Below are 22054 nucleotides of genomic sequence, written 5' to 3' on the forward strand. Positions count from 1 at the left end.
TGCCAAAAGAACAAACAAATCTGTGTTGGAATAAGTACAGTCAGAGTGCTTCTTGGAAACCAAATGGCCAGACTTCGCGTCTCATACTTCAGACATGTTCTCAGGAGGGACCAGCCTATGTAGAAGGACATCATGTTTGCTAAAGTGGAAGTCCAGCAAAAGAGAAGAAGACCCTCAATGACATGAACTGGCACACTGGCAGCAGCAGTGGGCTCAAATGTAGCAGCAATTGTGAGGTTGGCACAAGACTGGGCAAGTGTCCTGTCTTGCTCTGCATAGGGTTGCTATGAATCGGTACTGACTCGATTACACCTAACAAGAACAACAATTATGAGAAAATACATCAATTTTACTGAAGGGGCAGCCTACAAAAAACATGGCGTAGTAATCCTCAAACTCATCAGGGAAAGTATGAGAAACTGATTCAGTCAAGAGGAGGCATGCCCATGAATGTTATGTACAACCTTCATGGGAATCTGAGACAGAAGAAGGCCATTCGGGAAAGACGTGGAAATGGGAATAAAGATAAAGACACATCATAATGAAACTCCTGGCAACTGAAGCCAAAGGAAAATGATTGAAAAAATTCTGAAATAAACACCACCTTACTTATTTGGGAAAAACAATTAGGGTGACAGCATATTTCTCATCAGAAACTAAGGAGGCTAGCAAAAAGTGGCAGGATATTGTCAAGTGCTGAAAGAAAAGAACTCTGAATCCAGTATCCTACATTCGGTGAAAATATCTTTCAGGAATAAAAGGGAAACCAGGCATTCTTAGATAAAGAAAATCTACGAGACTCTGTTAAACCAGTAGACCTACCCTACAAAAAAAGAAAAATGCTGAAGAACTTTCTCTAAGTGAAAAGAAAGGCTAAAAGAAGGAACTTTGGGACATCAAGAAGAAAGAAAGAACACAAAAAGCAAAAATATTGGTAAATACAGTGTGCTTTTCTTCTCCTCTTGAGTTTTCAGATAGCTTGATATTTCATGTAACAACTGTAACTGATGACAGTTCTAAATATTTGTAGGGAACACACTTTAGACAATTATAAATGAGAGGGGATAAAGGGGCTTAAAGGGAGTTAAGGTTTCTATACTTCACTTGATCTGATAAGATGAAAACTGTGCTAAGTTATATAGATATAATGTAATATCTGGAGCTTTTGAGTAAAGTGATACTCAAAAACAAAACAAGTGCTGGTCAGGGTGTGGAGTCTGGGACCCTCCTACATTGTTGGTGGGATTACAAAATGGTGCGACTACTGTGGAAAACAGTATGGTGCTGCCTCAGAAATTTGGAAACAGAAATACCTTATGATTGAGCAATTCCTCTACATAATATATATCCACAAGAAATAAGAGCCAGAACATGAGTAGATATATGCACACCGATGTTCATCACTATTGACAATAGCAAAAAGATGGAGACAGTGTAAATGCCCATCAATGAAAGAAAGAATAAACAAACTTTGGTACATAGACACAATGGAATACTTTGCAACATTGAAGAACAATGATCAATCTGTGAAACACCTCATAACATGGATTAACCTGGAGGACATTCTGCTAAGTGAAATTAGTCAATTACAAAAGAACAAATATTGTTTGAAACCACTATTATAAAAACGCAAAAAAAAAAAAGGTTTTCATACTAAAAGAAATATTCTTTGATGGTTACCAGGGGTGGGAGGGAAGGGAGAGCAATTCATTGGCTACACGGTAGACACATGGTAACTTGAGTGACAGGGGAGGGTAATATACGAGAAGAGGGAGGTTGACAGATAAATGATGAAAACAGGCAAAGGCACAGGGAGGTCTGGAAGGGCTAAAGGGGACAGAGGTAAATAGTGATATACACACAACCTTGGGACAACAGTGTTCTTCAAGTAGGTACACAGACAAATACACAGGCTTAATGGATGTGAGAGGAAGAGTGGGAGTATGCCCACAAATATAAGAGCTTGACAGAGGATATTTATACATGGGCATTTACCTTCCCTTCAAGCACAACTATGAATGTGATGGAGTACACAGCTGACAAAATGATGAAAACTTCCTAGATATTAGCAAACATCTTAAGGCAATGAGTTGCTGGGCCTGGGGGCTCAGGATCATAGTATCAGGGGACACCATGGTCACTTGCCATAACACAGTCCACAAAGACGATGCTCTACATCCTACTTTGGTGAATAGTGTCTGGGATCTTTAAAGCTCATGAGTAGCCATCTAAGGTACAGCTATTGGTCTCTCCATGTGTGGAAGACAGAAGAGTGATGAGAATTGAAGAGGACTGGAATCAATTTGTCCAGCAGACTAATGGAACATGTGAGCATCAGTATCCATGACTCTGAGACCAGAACATCTAGATGGTGCTCAGCTATCACTACTAACTGCTTTGAAAGGGATCCCATTAGAAGCTCTGGATAGAGAGGCAGAAAATGTGGAACAAAACTCAAAATTATATAAAAAACAAACAAGACCAGGCTTACTGGTTAGAAAGAGACTAGAGGATCCTGAGACTGTGGTTTAGACCCTTCAGGTCTAGAAAGGAACTTATCCTCCTGACCCAATTTTCAGCCAAGCAGTAGATTGCTGTCAAGGAGCTCTGGTAGTGTAGTGATTACAAATTGGGCTGCTAACCTCAGGGTCAGCAGTTTGAAACTACCAGCTGTTCTGTGGAAGAAAGATGAGGCTTTCTGCTCCTGTAAAGATTTACAGCCTCAGAAACCCTGTGCAGGGTCGCTACGAGTCAGAACCGACTCCACAGCACATAACAACAACAACAACAGTAGATAGCTGCATAGTTGAGAGAACAGTAACACTAGGAAGCTAAGCTCACCATGGAATGGTCAGTCATTCAAAATCAAAAGAGCAACATTTTCTTAAGGACGAAGTTGAGAAGGGATGGGAAGATGGGTGGACTAGAAATAGGAATCAAAGGGAGGAAGCAGGGTAACTGTTTTCACATGGAGGGGACTACTGTCATTGAGATGAAACAAAGGGTGTGATTTGTTGCATGTAGAACTGATGATCTTGTCTGTAAACCTTCACTCAATGTGCACCAAAAAGTTTTTTAAAAATCTCAAAATACTACAGTAAATCAAAATGAAATTCTATAGAAAGTACAGTAAACTTACAAGAAGGTCAGAAAAAGCTATAGACACAGAGAGGGAAGGAGGTTAGGAGAGAGAAATGGAGAAAGAGAGAGAGAAAGTAAACTGAAAAGAAAAAAGACATACTTGAGCCCTAAAATATCAACAATTGCATAAAATGTAAGTGGTCTAAACAGACCAAAAAGACAGAGATTGGCAGGGTGGACAGAAAGGCCAGCCATAAGCTCTCTGAGAGCACAACGGCTCCATATGATAAGCACTGGACTGTAAACCAGAAGGTCTGTGGCTCGTCCCTGCCACCACTCAGAGGGAGAAAGATAAGGTTTACTGTTCCCTCAAAGATTTAAAGCTTCGCAAGCGCTATAGCAGGAAGCTATGAGTCAGAATCAACTCGATATCATTTAACAACAAAAACTAAGCTCTCTGTAAGAAGCCCCTTCAATTATTATATGTTGTTAAGTGCCACTGAGTTGGCTTTGACTCATAGCGACCTTATACAGGGTTTACAATGTTTTTCTTTCTTTGTTAATCTTTGAGCGAGCAGAAAGCTTCATCTTTCTCCCACACAGTAACTCATGGGCTCAAACTGCCAAGCTTGTGGTTCACAGTCCAGTGATTATCCTATAGCTGGGATGGGGAACCTTTTTTCTGCCAAAATTCATAATATCATTCATGGGCCATACAAAATTAACAACCTAAAGATTAGCCTGCTATATTTGGTCCAACATTTAATTAACTCACCCCTAATGTGGTCAGTTTGAACCATAAGGTTGGCAGTTCAAACTCACCAGCCATTCCTTGGAAACCCTATACATGGTAGCCATGAGCCAGAACCTAGTTCAGAGCATTCAACAACCACAATAACAATACGATGGCTGGAACTGATTCTGAGGATCTTATATAGCCCACAGGCTAGACATTCCCCACCCCTGTCCTACAGGCATGTAGAAAAAAAGAGAAAAAGATGTATCATAAAAACAATAAAAAAGCAAGCAGGAGTGGCTATAAAGTATACATCAGAACACAAGAGAAGGTCATTATATAATGAAAAAGGGTCAAGTCACCAGTAAAACAAAGCAATTTTATATGTGTAAGCATCAAATAACAGAGTTTTAAATGCAAGAAGCAAAAAATCTGAAAGGACAAATAGAAAAATCTAGTTTTATTTGGCAACTTCAGCATCCCTTTTTCAGCAATTGTTAGAACTAGACAAAAATAAGTAGGATATAGAACTTGACAACACTGCCAACCAAGAAGAGATTACTGAGCTTTACAGAACATTCCATCCAACAACAGCAAAATGCATATTATTTTCACGTGTCCACGGAACACATTCCAAGATAAAACATGCTACGAGTCATAAAACAAACCTCAAAAAATTTAAAAATGATTGAAAAGTGTGTGTAATCAAACTAGAAATCAGCCTCATAAAGATAACCAGAAAATCTTCAAACCTTTGGAAGCTAAACAACATATTTTAAAAATAATGCATGGGTCAATGTGGAAGTCTCAAAGGAAGTGAAAAAAAATTGCATGAAGCTGAATGAAAATGAAAATACAGTGTATCAAAGTTAGTGGAACACAGCTAAGTGGCGGTGGTGGTGTACTGTGGAGTCAGTTCTCCTCAATGACCCTGTATAGGGTTCCCGAGGTTGCAAATCTTTATGGGAGCAGAAAGCCTCATCTTTCTCCCACCTGGCAATGGGTAGATTCGAACTGCTGACCTTGTAGTTAGCAACCCAATTCGTATAGCACACTATGAGTTGTTGTTAAGTACCCTGTATAGGGTTTCCAAGGAGTGACTAGTGAGTTTGAACTGCCAACGTTATGGTTCAAAATGACCTTGCGGTCCAGTGCATTATCCTGTAGCACCACACCGCTATCAAATGTATAGTACCCAATGCATATATATGAATTAAAGTTGCTAAACTTTCACCTCACAAACCTGGAAGAAGAGCAAAATAAACAGCAAAAAAGCAGAAGGAAAGAAATAATAAAGAGGAGAAATCAATGAAATAGACAAGAGGAAAAGAACAGAAAAAAATGATGAAACAGAGAGCTAGTTCTTTGGAAAGATCAGTAAAATTGACAAGCCTCTAGCAAGACTGATGGAGGAAAAAAAAGACAACGAAACAAATGACCAATATCAGGAAGGAGCCCTGGTGTGGCACTGTAGGATAATCACTGGACTGCTAACCACACAAACCGTAACGTCAGCAGGTGAAACCCACCAGCCGCTCTCAGAAACTCTATTCAGGGTTGCTGTAATCAGAACTGACTCAAAGACACACAACAACTATCAGGAATGAGACAAGGAATATCACTGTAGCCCCTTGCAGGATATAGAATGGATAATAAGGGAACACTATGAAAAACTCTATCCCCAGATGTTTAATAGCTCTGGACCAATTTCTCAAAAAACATGAGCTACCTCAATTCACCCAATATAAAATATATAATCTGAAAAGCCCTTTTAACTACTAATTCTGTAGGATAAGCACTGAACTGCTAAGTTACAGTTTAAATCCAACAGATGCTCTGTGGGAGAAAGAGGAGGCTTTCTGCTCCAGTAAAGATTTACAGTCTGGAGGGAGAATAAAAAATGCTGTCCAGTTCTGGCTACTCTGACCTCCCAGCATAGACTGACTTAGTGGCTGCAACGTGGGTTCAAACACAGCAAGGATTGTGACGACGGCACACGACCAGATGGTGTTAGCATCTGTTGTATATAAGGTCGTTATGAGTCAGAACGGACTCAGTGTAATCTAACAACATAATAGCATTTTCCAGTATAACAATTTCAGAGGACAGAGCACTGAAGTTCTTTCTCAACTCTCTGGATTTCCCTGCGATCATGTCTCCAGTCTACTTTTTATTGCAGGAGTATCACCCATGTATGGAGAAAGCTTGACTTCTTTGTTGTTATTAATTGCCATCCGAGTCAATAACAGTGCTTTATTGTTGGCCATCTTTCGAGGCCTACCAGCTGTTTCGTGGGAGAAAGATGAGGCTTTCTGTTCCCGTAAAGATTTACAGCCTCGGAAACCCTGTACAGGGTCGCTATGAGTTGGAACCGACTCCATGGCACATAACAACAACAACTGTTGTTAAGTGCCATCGAGTCGGTTTAGACTCAAACAAGGCAGCCACTGGCCATTTCTTGCCTTTCTTTAAGCCTATGGACTTGGTGTGAAATACTGCATTTTACCAGTAGGGGTCGCCATTAAACCCTCTGAAGGAGGGCACTTTTTGAACCACCATCTTTCCAGACTGTACTCATCCTGGGTTCTCCCACTCACTCCACCTCTCTTTTCCAGAACCAATAAGGCTACCAGGGAGCTGGTGCTTCTCCACATCGTCTTCTCTGCCTCCCAGCTGCTGCAGCCAGAGCTGTTGGTGACCCTTCAGGGACCTTACTCTCTTGTTAGACACTGCAGTACCGGACACAAGCTTTTACAACTCCTGCTGGCCCACCAGACACCTACCTTCCTGGAGCCCCAAGGCTCTGGGGACCTGGTGAGCCTCAGGTAGTCTTTGATCCACTGCTGAGAAATTGCCTTTCCATCCCAGATACTCTGAATCTGAATTTACATTTTTACAAGATCCCCAGGTGATTCTCAGGTAGACATAAGAGCTTGTTAAAATGTAGATTTTAAAGGCAAATTCTCAGCAGATGGTCCAGCATTAATGAGCCCATTTGAAGCCCTATATTGGGGTGCAGCAGATAAAATGGTGGGCTGACCTCGGAATTCAGCATTGCTGTAAAATTGTCTCTAGTGGCCATCAAGTCAATTTCAACTCATGGCAACCCCATGTATGTCAGAGCAGAACTGTGCTCCACAGGGTTTCCCATGGCTGACTTTTTGCCAGCCTTTTCCTTCTGAGGAGCCTCTGGGTAGACTAGAACCTCCAACTTTTCAGTTAGCAGTCGACCACGTGAACTGTCTACACAATCCAGGGATATTGTCAAATGACCTCCTTGGAATCAAAATCCAGTCTAATTTCCACACCAGGGACTATAAATGATTGGAACAACATGTATTCATGGGTTGAGGGTGGTTTGGAGTCTGCAGCCTATAGATTCTTCCTACCATGGGCTCAGGTTCTGATATTTTGTATCTAGTGAAATGTCCAGGCTGTTTCAAGCCATGGCTCAAGGCAAAATGAAATACAGTGTTAGAAGCTGGGAACCTGTCTCCCCGCTTGGGGGTAGTGATGGGTCGGGTGGTAGAGTCATGGTTAAGTGTTGGTCACTTGGCTCTGACTCATAAAGACCCTGTGTAGGGTTACCCAGTTTATATATCTTTGTGGGAGCAGAAAGCCTCATCTTTTTTCTGCGGGATAGCTAATGGGCTTGAACCCCTGATCTTGTGGTTCTATTTCTTAGTCTGGGAGCTGAGTACATGGGTAATTTACTTTGTGAGAATTCATTAGCAGTATTGGATAGCCCAAAAGCAAGGTAAGCACAGGCTTGCTTGGGCTTACTTACTAATCTGTAGTGGGCAATTTCACATGTTTTAACCACAGCAAAGATTCTGTTTCTTGGTATGGTTGGAACCTGCCTCTTTCTCAACCCAACAGCGCCTTCTTACAATAAAGAATTTCAGATTTGCAATCCTTGACAGGGGCAGAATAAAACATGTGGTGAAAAACAGGTGTAACTGTTCACTACAGATTAGTAAGTAAGCACAAGAAAGTCTGTGTTTACCATGACTATTGTGACTTGCCTGTTTTGCACTGTGGTCATGATTTGGTCACTTTTATGTGATGATTCATCTAGTGGATTATGAGTTGGGCTGCTAACCGCAAGATCTGCAATTCAAACCTACCAGCGGCTCGGCGGAAGAAAGATGAGGCTTTCTGCTTCTGTTAAAGTGTATAGCCTCGGGAGCCCTATACAGGGTTGCTATGACTTGGAACTGACTGAGTGGTACACAACCACCACCACCATGTTATATTATATGATATATATTCACAATAAAGGAGTCTTGGTGTGGCACTGTAGGTTAATGCTCTGGACTGCAAGTTCGGTTTGAACCACAAGGTCGGTCGTTCAAGCTCACTAGCTGTTCCTGGGAAATCCTATACAGGCTTGCTATGGGTCAGAGCCAACTTGACAGCACTTAACAACCACATCAAATCACAATAAAGTTTACTTCAACAATCCACAGATTCGGTTTACTTTATACACAGGATGTCTCAGCAATTTCTGGAATTTAGTCCACAAGAGATTTAAAATAAAAAAGGAAGAGAGAACACCAGATTTGAGGGGCAGACCTACCAGTGTTTTCCACTAAGATGTCGCTGGTAAGTTCATTTCAATGAAAATGAAAACCTTTTTATTTTTTATAAAATAAAAATGAAGAGGCAGGAGAGGGTTGCTTTGCTTTTGAAATACTTCCAGCAGGTTCCGTTCTTTTTAGAAGGGCCGAGGCTCATTACCCGAGGGCCGGCACACCTGCTCCCATGTTGGTCTCAGTGGGGCTCAACAGCAGCCCCCAATCCAGCCCCCAGGAGGCCTGGAGACTGTGGGCCAAGAACAGGTGATAATGAGAACACCTAAGGCAGCTAGCCCCCTTTGCACAGAGGTCTGGGGCTCCAGGTGAAGAACTACGACGCAGCTGCAGGGACGACGCTGCCATCTGGGGAAGGGGGCTCACGTTCCTGCCTCGCTCTCAGCAGGCAGCCCTCCCTCCAGGGCTAGGAACGGAACCCACTCAACCCTTTTGTTTCAGAGGCCAATCTCCCTGGAGAATTCGTAGGTTCCGTTGTCTTAGAAGGAACCTGGTGGTGCTTCACTGCTAACTGACAGGTTGGTAGTTCAAACTCACCCAGAGACTTTGGAAGAGAAAGACCTATCTGCTCCCGTAAAGGGTACAGCCAAGAACATCTTAAAGGGCAGTTCAACTCTGACACACGGGCTTGTTAAGTTGGAATGGATTCTGCAGCACCCAGTAACACAGCAACAGCAACAAGACCTTAGAAGACACCAGCGTTCCGCAAAACCTGTTCAGTGGCAAAGGAGTCTGAGACCTGGCTGGCTGCCATCCTGACTCTTCCACTGACCAGCTGTGTGATTTTGGCATGTTATTTAGCCTCTTTGTGCCTCAGTTTCCCCATAAGTTGAATGGGGACAAGAATAGTACCTACTGCAAAGGTTGATTTTGATGATTAAAGGAGTCAATATTTAACAGGAGCTTAGACTAGTGCCCTAGTCTGGCAACAGCTTCATGCCCGCTAGTACGCATGAGTCCAACCCAGTGGTCATTATGCTAACCTACCTCACCGAGAGTTTTCTATATTTGCACCGGCCCTCTACTTTACTAAACATGATGTCCTTTTCTAAGGAATGTTTGTTTGTTTTTTAATACGTTTTTATTGTGAATTGAGTGATAGTATACATGGGAGAACATCGGCTTTTTACTTGTCGTTTCTTGCAATGATTACAATTCCCTTTGTACATCATTATTCAGCAGTATTTGCTTCTATTCCTTCTGTTTTTTGTTTGTTTGTTTTTTTGGTGATGGGGGGGATGTACCCCAAAACACTTGAATATATAATCATTTAAGCAACTGAAGAGCACATTCTGCAAGCCTGGCCACCAGCACTCAGCCTTTCTCTTTCCATGAGTCTAGAGTCCTCAGCGGCTCTCTCTCTGTGTCCTCATCTCTACCTCCATCTATGTTGTTGTTGTTGTTAAGTGCCGTTGAGTCGGTTCTGACTCATAGCGACCCTGTACAGGGTTTCCGAGGCTGTAAATCTTTATGGGAGCAGAAAGCCTCATCTTTCTCCCGTGGAGTGGCTGGTAGTTTTGAACTGCTGACCTTGTGGTTCGCAGCCCGATTCATAACCACTACGCTACTAGAGCTCCTTACCTCCATCTATAAAGATTGTTATATTTTACTTTAAAATAACCTCAACCCCCGTGTCTTCAGTCAGTGTATTATAAAAAGATTCCTAAAAGGAGACGCTCAGCGAATTCCTTTTGTGAAGTGGGGATCAAGGCGCCACGGTAGAGAAATCTGTGTACCTCAATGTTATCCCATGGGGTGGAGCTGACCTTCAGCATGTCCATCCTAGTACCGCAGTGCTGCGTGTTCAGGGTGAATAATATCCCCGATGAGGGGTGGGTTTCTGCACAAGAACCTCTGGGATTACTGCAGCTGCCAAATACCCTAGTGAGGCCATTTTTATTATACAAATCACTTATTTTTAGGGTATTGTTCATTTGATTCTTGCAACCACCCTAAGAGATTAGTATACATTGACCCTTTTCAGATGGAGAAAATAAGACAGAAGGAAGGGTAAATAAATAACTTGACTAGGGACATATGGCTAATAAGTGGCAGAGCCAGGATGTGAACCCCTGAAGTTTGGTTCCAGAGGCCATGCTTTCAACCACTGAGCTATGTCGTCCCTAGAAGCCCAGGGGCTATGTGATGGTCAGTGATGCCAATTTCCCAGAGACTCTTAGACTGATCCTCCTTGCGGCTTTTCATAGTCACAAGGTTGGGATACTTGCCATGACCTCGCCTTGCCCTTAGCCATCTGTTCTAATGGTTGGTAGGGGGAATGAGTATGCCAAGGCCATTCACTCTCTAAGTTCTCCACCAACATAGACCTACCAGCAGGGGTGGAGTGCTTGTATCTTATTGTTCAATGAATGACCCTGAAGCGACTTAAGAATTCATCTGAAAATAGTCCAAGAGCTGGCCTGGCGTTTGGAAGGACCGTGGCTGGTGATATCACTAGGGTTGGTAGGGTTGGTATCACCCAGCGGGGTGATTCACAGTGTCTGTGCCCCCTTTCCCACCTCCACAAACCTCCTCCTGCACCAGACCATGACGATACAGAATCCTTAGTCATGTTTACTCACAATTTTATCACAGAAAAATACGTGATCTGAAGTCCTGGTGTGGCACTGTGGATTAATGTGCTGGACTGCAAGGGCAGTTTGAACTGCAAGGTTGGTAGTTCAATCTCACCAGCTGCTCCACAGAAACCCTATATAGGGTCGCTATGGGTCAGAATCGACTCGATGGCACTTCACAACACCAATATGTGATATAGTTATAAATGCTTATGTGCAATATTTCTTAGATTATGTAAGTATTTCTGGTGTGGTTCTATAGTATAAGCACTGGACTGCTAACCACAAGGCCAGTGGTTCAGATCTACTAGTCGCTCCTTGGAAACCCTCTACAGGATCACTATGAGTTGTAATCGACTTCATAGCACTTAACAAAAATGTGGTTTTGTGAAATCTTCCTACATTGAATTACATTGTTAGTTACCTTATCAGTAACTAAGCAGAAGCCTTTTTTGATTTTCCTCCTTCTTTTACTTTAATTACTATTTTATTTTCATAAAAATTGTGAATATAAGTTCACAAATACTAATTACTGCAATATTCTAGCTTAAACACCAGAAAATATATAAAAATCAGTGACTATAAAAGAAAGCATCAACAGAAGATGGAAGGAATACACAGAGTCACTGTAGCAAAAGGAAATGGTTAATGTTCAACTGTTTTAAGAGGTAGCATATGATCAAGAGCCAATGATACTGAAGGAGGAAGTCCAAGGTGCATTGAAGTAATTGGCAAAGAACAAGGCACCAGGAATTGATGGAATAAAAATTGAAATCTTTCAAGAAAGTGAGGTGGCACAGGAGACACTCACTTATCTCTGCCAAGAAATTTGGAAGACAACTATCTGTTGTTATGTGCCACTGAATGGATTCTAACTCATAGCTACCCTGTCTGTATAGGGCTTTTGAGGCTTTTAAATCTTTCTGGGAACAGAAAGCCTCATCTTTCTCCTGTGGACTGATTGATGGGCTCGAACCACTGACCTTGTGGTTCACAGTCCAGTGCTTATCATATGGAGCCACTGTATTCCCTAACCATAAGCATATGAGAAATGTTTTTGATGGATTCAAAGCAATCCTGTAGAACACAGTGGAACCCCCTGAGGGTTTCCGAGACCGCAAATCTTTCTGGCCACAGACTGCTTCATCTTTGTCCTGTTGAACCATTGACCTTGTGGTTAGCAGCCCAATGCTTAACCAGCTGCACCCCAGGGCTCCTAACTAACTATAGGTCTGTTTTTAGAAAAAAAAACAACCCATTTCTGCTAAAGTTCTGCACAAACATTGTATAGAGGAGAGTGGTTTTGCTGTTGTCTCCTCTGACATTGTTCCCAGTTCTTGTGTGGTATCCCTGTGCGCCGGGAGTGAGGTGTCAGTAGGAATGAGGCAAAGGCCTCTGGGGGAGCGTGAATCTCAAGAGGTCAGAGCTAGAATCATCCAACCTTCTCTACCTGAAGCGCCTTGCTCCCTGGCCTGATTTTCCAGAAATCTTGGCTGGACCTGTCTTCTCTTCATCCTGGGAGCATCTCTCACTTCCTCTTTCTGGTGGGTTCCTATCCATCCATCCAGGTCTGCTCCAGCCTCAGCACCTCACAGCCCACCCTCCTCTTTCTCCTCCTGAATTCCCACACCTGGCACAGCTGGCGCCACCCAATCGAGCATCATTTTGTTTATTAACTACATTAGACACTGGTGGGGCACATGCGTTAAATCTCCTAGCTCTAAAGCACGTTCATGGGTTAAAAAATGACTTTCTGTGTTTGTTTGTTTTTTGTCACCTGTACCCACGTGCCTTGGGACACAATTGCCAGTTTGTCAGTTGCCTTAGGGTCAAGTGTGACTTACAGCACTCCCATGAGTGTCAGAGTAGAACTAGATTCCATAGGGTTTCCTTTTCTTTCTTTCTTGTATTTTAAACTTCTCATTATGAACTGGGTGAAGGTATACAGAGCAGATCATCAGTTTTACATCTGACAATTCACATTCACACGCCTGGTTTCATCTTAGTGACTTCAATCCCTCAGTCCATTACTGATGTCACGTCCTCTCCGTATTTCCTGTGGTCACTCCTACTTTCCTAACCCTTCTAACTTTGTCTTTGATAAATGCTGCCCTTTTGATCTCAAATGGCTGATTATTCTACGGGGTGCTGCTGTGTTTTGTTCCCCTTATAGATAAATCTATTGTTTGACTTAAAATTGAGCTATGGGGGTAAGGTCAGTTCCGGAGCTGAAGGAGGAGGAAGGCCCATAATCATAGCGGTTCCATCTGTTTCTATCCAACTAATGAGCCTGGTCTTTTTATGATTTTGGGTTTTGTCCAACATTTTCCTGAGGTCTCTATCTCTATCTGAGACCTTCTAATGTGACACCTTTTAGAGCAGTTGGTACTGGTAGTCAGGACACCATCTAGTTCATTATGTCCCTTAAGGTTTTCAGTGTCTGATTTTTCACAAGCAAATCACCCGGCATTTCTCCCAAGATACATCTGGGTGATTCTGAACCTCCCACCAATCAGTAAACAGCAGAGTCCTGTAACTGTTGGTAACACCAAGGGGCTTGGATGCTCAGTGAAACAGCTGCCCAGCCAATGGTGCCACGAGTGAGCTCCCACCAAAGAGGGGCCCACTCAGACCTACAACCTTCCAGCCTTGCTCTCAGCCCACAACCACAACGTCGCCAAACCCTTGTACCTTGCTGGCTTTCAAGATCTCGAACATCAGGGGCAGGCCTTGGGTGATGAGCTCCTCTGTATATTCTTCCTCCTGGATGGTCTTAAACTCCTTCAGTAAGCACTGGATGAGGGGCCGCCGGTGCTGCTGGAAGGCGACCCGCAAAGACTCCAACCACGTGTGCAGAGTCCATGGGACACCTGGAATTGGGGGGGGGGGGGGGGGGGGGGCAGGGGATGGGGGGCGTTGGGAGGGGGAGGGCAGAAAACAACCAAAGGGGGGAGCACGTTTTTATCTGAAAGTTGGCCTTCCTTCAGGACGTTCCCAAATGATGAGACCAATGGACTGATTTCCCATGAATTGCGTCAGTGTTGGTTTTTTGCCACCCAAAAGACTTGTACCAGTTGAAACGCAAGATTGTAATTCAATAGTCTGAACGAGGAGTGTCCATTTCTACACCAGAGTGACGTTATTAGGGGCTCACTGGGGAGAAGCTGGAATTATAATGCGTCCTATCTGCATGTTATATCCTTCGGAGTTCTGAGTTGGTTTGTCTCCATCCTCTCTATTTTCTTTGGCAACAGAAGCTCAGGGAGAGGGGCTTGCCTTGGACCAGGTGGCAGGTCCAGGCCCAGATGAGGGTTTACATCCCCTCCGCGCATGTCCCTGTTGCCTGCTCTGCTCGGACGAATATTTACATCCAAGCGAGATGACACAGGAGACTACTGCTGCTGTTCCCATGTGAAAACAATATTTCCACCTGCAGATACTTCATCAGGTCTTCCTCCTTAATAGCAGCCTCTCCAGAAGCTGATTGCTGTAATTTGCTTCTCTCCTCTCCAGGCGAGACCCAAATGAGAGACAGCACATCTCCTGACTGTTTAAACAAGGACACCATTCAGCATTGAGCTAGAGTAGTGCATCATGTAAAATAAGCTCTCGGGGCCATGACAGAAGCAAACCACATACTAAAGAGCCACTCCCTGAAGAGGCTAGCTTCCAGAACAAGGTCAGGAGGTCTCTCTCCAGACCCTCAGCCAGGCTCGGTCTGCCACACCCTGCTCTGTGGGTGGCCGCACATTGACTAGAACCTGCTACAAACGCCACTACATTGGTGGAGACCAGACTAGCCCCAGAGCCCACACCCAGAGGAGAAGGCTCTGGGTTCAGTGGCTTTGCCTGAGGCACAGGGAAGCACTTGAGGAGGAAGGAGGCCTGAGAGAGAAGGGAAGGCCTCACCCTGATTTCTCCATGGGGTCAGATGCTCTGAGGTAGCGATCCCCAAACACTGGAACCATCTGGGATGATTGTTAAATATAGAGATTTCCAGCCTGTATCCATGCCCTCGATGGCAGAGCCTCTGGGTGCAGGACCTGGCATTCTGGGTGCCCCATGAGCTCCCCCAGGTGATGTGTGTTCATGACTCAGGGTCCCGAGTGTGGGCATCATGGGAGGATGAACTGAGCATGAGCTGCTGCCTTGGAACTGCCTTAGCCTGAAATTGCTCCAACATATGAATGAGCCCCAGTTGGGTGTGTGTGTAAGTGTATGTGTTCTCTGTGTGCATCTGTGTAAGTGCATGCATGCATGTGTGTACATGTATGCGGTTATGTGTATAAGTGTGTATATGTGTAAACGCACATGTGTATAACTGCATGTATATGTGCATATGTGTACACGTGCAAATGTGTGTGTATGTTTATGTGTGTAAGGGTGGGCATGTGTCGTGTGTACATGTTTATGGAAGTGTGTATTTAAATGTGTCTGTACATTCACACATGTGTGTCTTTGAGTGGTGTGTGTACTGAGGGTATGTATGTGTGTGTGTGCATGCAAACATATGCATCAATGTATATGCACATATACATGGTCATATATGTGCATGTGTTCATATTTGTGTGTTTTTGCATGTGTATGTGTTTGTATATGCACTTATGTGTGTGCACGAGTGATGTGTGTATTGAAGGTATGCATGCATGGGTGAATGTGCATGCACACATGTGTATGTATATGTGCACATGTGTGCATGTACAGGTCTATGTGCCTGTGCATATATGGGTGTATGTTGTTGTTGAGTGCCATTGAGTCAGTTCCGACCCACAGCAACCCTGTAAAGGGTTTCTGACTTGCAACTGGTGAGTTTGAACTGCCAACCTTGTGGTTCAAATTGACCTTGCAGCCCAGTGCATTAGCTCAGAGAGCCACAGTAGGACTCTGTATGGGTGTATAAACATGTGTATGCACAGGAGCATGTGCACACATGTATATATGTATGGGTACATGTACATATCTATGTACCTGCACACATACATGCACAGGCTCATAGGCATGCATATATATGCGCATGCATGAATGCATGCACACGTGCACACACATACATACATGTATACACACCCACGTGCAACACATGGCTGTGTGCCCTGTATAGGCATGTGTGGGTTTATATGTGTGTATATATGTACATACATGGGGCATGTATGTACATGCTATAGTGTACAGACACGTGTGCTCATGTGAATGCATATGCGCACACATACATGTCTATGTGGTTGGTGTATATGCATGTATGGGTGTATACATGCATGGGCATATATGTGTGCACATATATGTGTATGCATGGCTGCATATGCATGCATGGACACATGTATGGCTGTACATGCAGATGTGCGCACACATATGTGAATGTATGGATGCATATGTACGCACATGCGTACATAAGTGGGCACACATGTGCACACACAGGCCTTGTGCCTGTGTGTATGCATGTATGGGTGTATATGCATGCATATATATGTGTATGTATGGATGTACATATGAATGAGTGCATATGCACACGTGCGTATGTAAAGAGGCACACATGTGCACTTGCAGGACTATGTGCTGGTGTATATGCATGCGTGAGTATATACGTGTATACACATGTGTATGCGTGACTGCAAGTGCATTATGTACACACATATGGACATAACATGCACACACATGCACATGTGCATGTACAGGTCTATGTACCTGGGCACGCATGGGTAAACACATGTGCACATATATATGCTATCTGGGTGCATGTGTGTGTGTTCGTGTGTCCTAAAGGCATGGCAGCTGCGCCATGCCCCATGGTGGAGGGTGCCCAGACTGACCTATGCTCCTGATATCAATTGTGACATCCACGTATCCATGCTCAGCGCTGTGATACATGGCCTCCCTCAGGGCTCTCAGTTTGGCCTTGCTGTTGCGGCTGGCACACAGGGGGGGCGGGGCTGTCTCCGCTAGGTCAGTCCCCTCGGCCAGAATCTCCTCCAGGGACAGGATATCACTCTTCTCCTTCTCTGGTTGAGCGAGCAGTTTGCGGAACACATTCCTGTCAATCATAAACCCAGAGAGGAAGACACTCAGAGATGGAAGTGGCTCTGCTGGGGCGAGGGCAGGGGGGTTGTTGCTCAACCAGGCTAGGGGTGCAGGGAGGCCAGTTGGGACAGGAAGTGACCAGATCAACTCTGGGGTAGTGGTTTCAGAGGCCTGATCCCATACCGGGGCTCCATTCAGAGATTAAGGCCTTGCTTCCTCTTGGGCAGTCTGGAGCTAACCGATGTCCTCAGTGATGAAGACCTACATCCATGGGTCTGCATGCCCGGCAGAGTGGACGTGCTCTACTAAGGTAACGCGTCTTAAAATCATCTCGAAGGAAACTTACAGGGGAAGTGACCAAACCTCAGGGTCTATGTGATGTTCTAAATGGCTTGACCACAGCTGGATGTGATGTACTCTGGTCAAGACTGGCCAAGTTTCCTTGTGAGGTTAAAGCTGGCCGAATATGGGAAAACCACACCTGTCTACTTGACAGATGTGCATGGTGTGAGGTGAGTTCAGCAGAAAAGCTGGAAGACCATCTGAGGCCTCCCCAGCCAGGCCTGGACCACTCACGCTGCCTTGTGGCCCTGCATCCAGAGATGCAGTAGGTCTGGGGCAGGCCTGGGAATCTGCATTTTTAACAAGCACCACTTGGGATCTTTTGCCTTTGGCCCATCCTAGCCTACCTGTGTCCGTGGGCTGCGGCCTGGCTGAAAGAGTTCATATCACCCTGGGGGGTTGTAGAAATTCCATTTCTGTACATGGTTCCTATCAGGGGGTCAGCGCCACGCTCCAACAGCAAACTAACCAGCTCAAAATTTCCTGCAAGCCCAGAGAAGGGGGTTTTATAAGAGCATAAAGAAAATATATAGTCATAGGCACATCAAGGGCCAGGACCCTTGTCAGGATGAGAATCAGCAACTCTTACCTACAGCGGCTGCAAGTTGGAGGGGCGTTTCAGAGTAGTTTTCTTCCCCATGTTCCACAGAGCCTTCGACCTTGGCCCCAGCATCCAGTAGGAGCTGTGGAGGAAGAGCAGCCATTGAAATGTTTCAAAGACATGCAATGGGAAAAGCTGTCAGTCAAGGATGGCTGCCGATTCAACACCCGCGGAAACCAGGGAGACGCCAATGCCCTGTCCCTCCCTCTGGGTCAGAGACCACGTGCACAGAACTGGGTGGTAATTGTACCTCCGAGGAAAAGCTCAGAGCCTCTTGCATGCCTAGAAGCTTTAACTACTCGGAGGTTGGCCCACCAACAATGGCATCAGCAGCCCCTGGGAGCTTGTTAGAAATGCCGACTCTCCAGCTCCACCCCAGACTGACTGTGTGAGTCTGCAGTTTAGCAAGCTGCCAGGGTGATTTGTATGCACACCAAATATTCTAGCAGCCCTGAGGTAGCAGCCCTTGGCACAATAGGACTGGATGATTTCCTTCTTGGGTTGGTCAAACAAAGCCATCAGAGTGATCTCTTAGAATCACTGAAGCTCAAGAGAACCAAGGACTTTGAGAACTACCCGGCCACTAACCCGCGAAAAGAATCTCTTCTAGAACACCTGGGATGGCCCTGAGGATAGTTTAGTAAATGCTGAGAGTCCCGGCCAGCAAGATCAAGTAACAAAGCAGACGAATGAACTTCTGGAGATTTTGCTTGGAATGAATCCATTCTGTGCATTCCCTAAGATGTCTGGACTTCTTAAAGGCAGAGGTTCCATCTAGGCCAGCTCTTGCTCAGTGGATTGCTGTCAGCACCCCCCTGTAAAATGGGAGAGCAACCTGCCATCTCAGATAAATGGGGCATATCTAGCAGCGGGCTGCTGACTTGCCATTCCACCTGCAGCAGGAAGGTGACCTGACATCAGTTTGTGCTTGCTTGTCTGCCCAGTGCTCTTAGTTTTGATGTAAACACTGGGGATGCCACTGCAGGTTCAGAAATGCCAGCTGGGTCCACCAGGCTGACCTCTGCTTTCTTACATTACTCTACGAGGCATGGACTGGGCATGATGTCCTGAAGGCAGGAACCAGCTCTCAGTAAGATGTTACTGGATTCTCATGACCCAGGAAGTAACAAAGGGTTCCTGTGAACTCTCAGTATCACAGGGATGTCCATATAACATTATTCCTTGGTTTCTATAATTCTAAGAGGCTTGGATCAGATCAAAGGAGGAGCGTTCCTGATGTATCCCAAGCTCAATGCTCACAAGAAACCATGGAAGTGGATGTTGGTGTCACTTGTCCGATCACCTGAAGACCAAGTTTAAGACCTGGGATGTGCTGGATGATTAGTCCTTGAACACCACCTCTACACCAGACAGAAAAGGTGCAAGCATTCTTTACTTACATCTCCAAAGGACCTTTCAGGGAGACATTTCATCCTACCTGGGAGCTATGTCAGAAATCAGTGCTAAAGTCTTACTCTAGACCTCCTAGATCAGAATCTCAAGAAGTGGGATCTGAACAATTGTCATGGAAATGTTCTCCTGGTGACTCAGATGCATCTTGCCGCTGGTTGGGCACTACTGGTCTCTATGTGAACACTTCGGTCAAACTTAAGGGGAGGTTCCAAGGTCTCGGCACCAGCCAAATCTTACGTTCGTGTTATAAATCAAAGGAACAAATCCACAAAATAACTTCTCAGACCCACCGCAGAGCAGCTGGGAAAAAGACCTGCCACTCTATGTGTGAGTCTGCCCGTGGACAAACGATGACTTTATATTGGTTAAAGCCGGGCCGTAGAGATCATTACGTATAACATTTCCATTCATCTGATATGAATGTGCTATATAATCAATGCAATTAACCAATATGAGTCTCTTAGGGTATTTGCATGCTGGGAGAGGTACAGATTTGCATAAGGCAAGAGGTAAAATTAAAGGGCAGATGTGGATAGGAAATATGTTGTTAATACCTGAACTACAGGAATATGTCCATGCAACACAGCAAAAGTCAGAGCCGTCCAATGGCGGGTCTCGGGGTGGACGGATGGATATTTATGAGGAGCACTGACAACCTACAAACAAATTGAAGTTATTTTCAAAATGTGACCTTCACAGTACTTAAGACCAGTGAACCTGACCTTTCTGTGGCTGGGCATGTTGGCTAGAGTTGTAGACAAGGACATCCTGGGACATGCATTGGAACCCATTGGTGATACGGGTTCCTGCTTGATGCCCCAGACATTGGAACCCATTGGTGATACGGGTTCCTGCTTGATGCCCCCAGACACCTCATCAAAACTGGCCGTCTGTGCAGCTGGTGTTTGTTAAGAGTAGACATTGAAGTAACCCTCTGAATGTAACCACTAAAAAACCACGTGTTGGAGAATTTACCCCCAGGGGCCAAGAAAAAAGTCTCCAATGACTTCATGCCTAATAAGAATTCTTCTATTTCTCACCTAAAAGGCAACTTCTGATCATCTCTAAGTTGCTCAGGAGACACTGTCATGGCGGCTATAGTGAGCCATTTCCCTGCCTCTCTTCTTTCAGCTTAAGGGGAGTTAGTGGTTTTAAGAGGCATGGGTGATACAAGAGAGCACATGTGGCCTTTACCATCACATCCACACCTTTCAGGAACATTCTCATCAGTGGTAAGGCCCAGGCCAGGTGATGTCTGCTTTAAGCTTTCAAACCAGAAAGACCGTCACCTGTCTGATGGAGAAAGCCCATCGTCTGGTCTCAGTCCAGCCCGCATGCCATTCTCTTGCTGGTCTTTTAGATGACAGCACCCTCATGCTACAAGAACCATGGGTACAAAGCTTACTAGAGCCATGGGCATTACATGAATGGGCAACCTGTTCCTGGTCATTTGGTATGGAGGTCTCAGAATACTCCAGACCACGAGAGAAGGGCCAGAGCAGTGGAAGGCTGGGGTCCTGCAAGATCAGCATCCATACATGGCTTTCCTCTCAAACACTTCCGGGGCCATGTGACCCACCTCATTCAGAGACAGAGCTCCACACCTGGGGAAGGCCTTGAGTTGGGAGCCAGGGAGTAGACCAGAGAAGTGGAGCAGAGAACACCCACCACCAGAACCCAAGCCGAGCAGCCCTTTCAGGGGGTCTGTACGCCTCTTCTCTTTGGGGTTCATTGTTGCTGTTGTTGTTAAGTGCTGTTGAGTCATTTCTGACTCATAGTGACCCTGTATAGGGTTTCCAAGGAGCAGATGGGTTTGAACCGCCAACCATGTGGTTGGCAGTCCAGTGCTTATCTACAGTACCACACCAGGACTCCTAACCAAACCGAATACACCTACTACCTTAAGTCATATTCAATTCATAGTGACTCAACGCGGAGTAGAACTGACCCATAGGGTTTCTGAGGCTGTAACTCTTTATAGAAGATTGCCTCATCTTTGTCCTGTGGAGCAGCCAATGGATTTGAACCACCAACCTTCTAGTTAGCAGCTCAATGCTTAGCCCACTATGCCATGAGGGCTCCTGGATTCATAGCAGGAGAGGAAAAAAGACCTTAGCTACTTGAAACATGCAAGGTCAAAATGGTTCTGGGTCCCAAACTAAGTCTACTGTCTGTTTTCTACAGAGGAATATAAACCTTACTGGACTGCTAATCACAAGACGGGGAGTTAAAACCTATCAGCCTCTCTTCAGAAACCCTATAAGTGCTGCTATGAGTGGATCCAATTTGAGGGCACTTAACACCAACAGCAATTAACAATAAAGCACTCTACTAAGACAGCCAGGACACCTAATGTGAGGCTCAAAGTTTCTCCAGGAGTGCTGACTTATGATGTAGGATGCCAGTCTTGCCATCCTCTGAAGGTCAGGCTGCCAACATCTGTAGGTCAGGGAGAGTGGGTTTCAAGACAGCATACAACAGGACCACCAGTAGGATTTCACCTCTTACAAGCCTGGGCGAGTGGAAACCGAATATTAATCAAGTACCAAGCATATGCGAGGTCCTCTTGGTAACTATATCTTCCAACAACTCTGATATGGATGCAATGTTCTCCCCATTTTACAGATGGGGACCTTGAATCTCAGAAAGATTACGCCACTTGCCCAAGCACAAAAGCAAGTCATTCTGGTGGCAGTGGTTT

At 44.9% G+C, this 22054-nt stretch overlaps 1 protein-coding gene across 2 annotated transcripts in view; it reads right to left on the reverse strand.

Annotated features, from left to right (window-relative positions):
• Positions 1-22054, reverse strand: part of BTBD11 (BTB (POZ) domain containing 11) — a 441647-nt gene that overhangs the window by 35208 nt on the left and 384385 nt on the right. For both annotated transcript variants that reach the window (XM_006865245.1, XM_006865246.1), the window contains 5 exons: positions 19908-20009; positions 17929-18022; positions 17687-17822; positions 16790-17010; positions 13677-13855 (listed from right to left, as the gene is read on the reverse strand). In XM_006865245.1, coding sequence (XP_006865307.1) covers positions 13677-13855; positions 16790-17010; positions 17687-17822; positions 17929-18022; positions 19908-20009 — 732 coding nt within the window. The remainder of the gene's footprint in view (positions 1-13676; positions 13856-16789; positions 17011-17686; positions 17823-17928; positions 18023-19907; positions 20010-22054) is intronic.

Source organism: Chrysochloris asiatica, unplaced genomic scaffold (genome assembly GCF_000296735.1).
Source record: "Chrysochloris asiatica unplaced genomic scaffold, ChrAsi1.0 scaffold00076, whole genome shotgun sequence".
Taxonomy (NCBI): Eukaryota; Metazoa; Chordata; class Mammalia; order Afrosoricida; family Chrysochloridae; genus Chrysochloris; species Chrysochloris asiatica.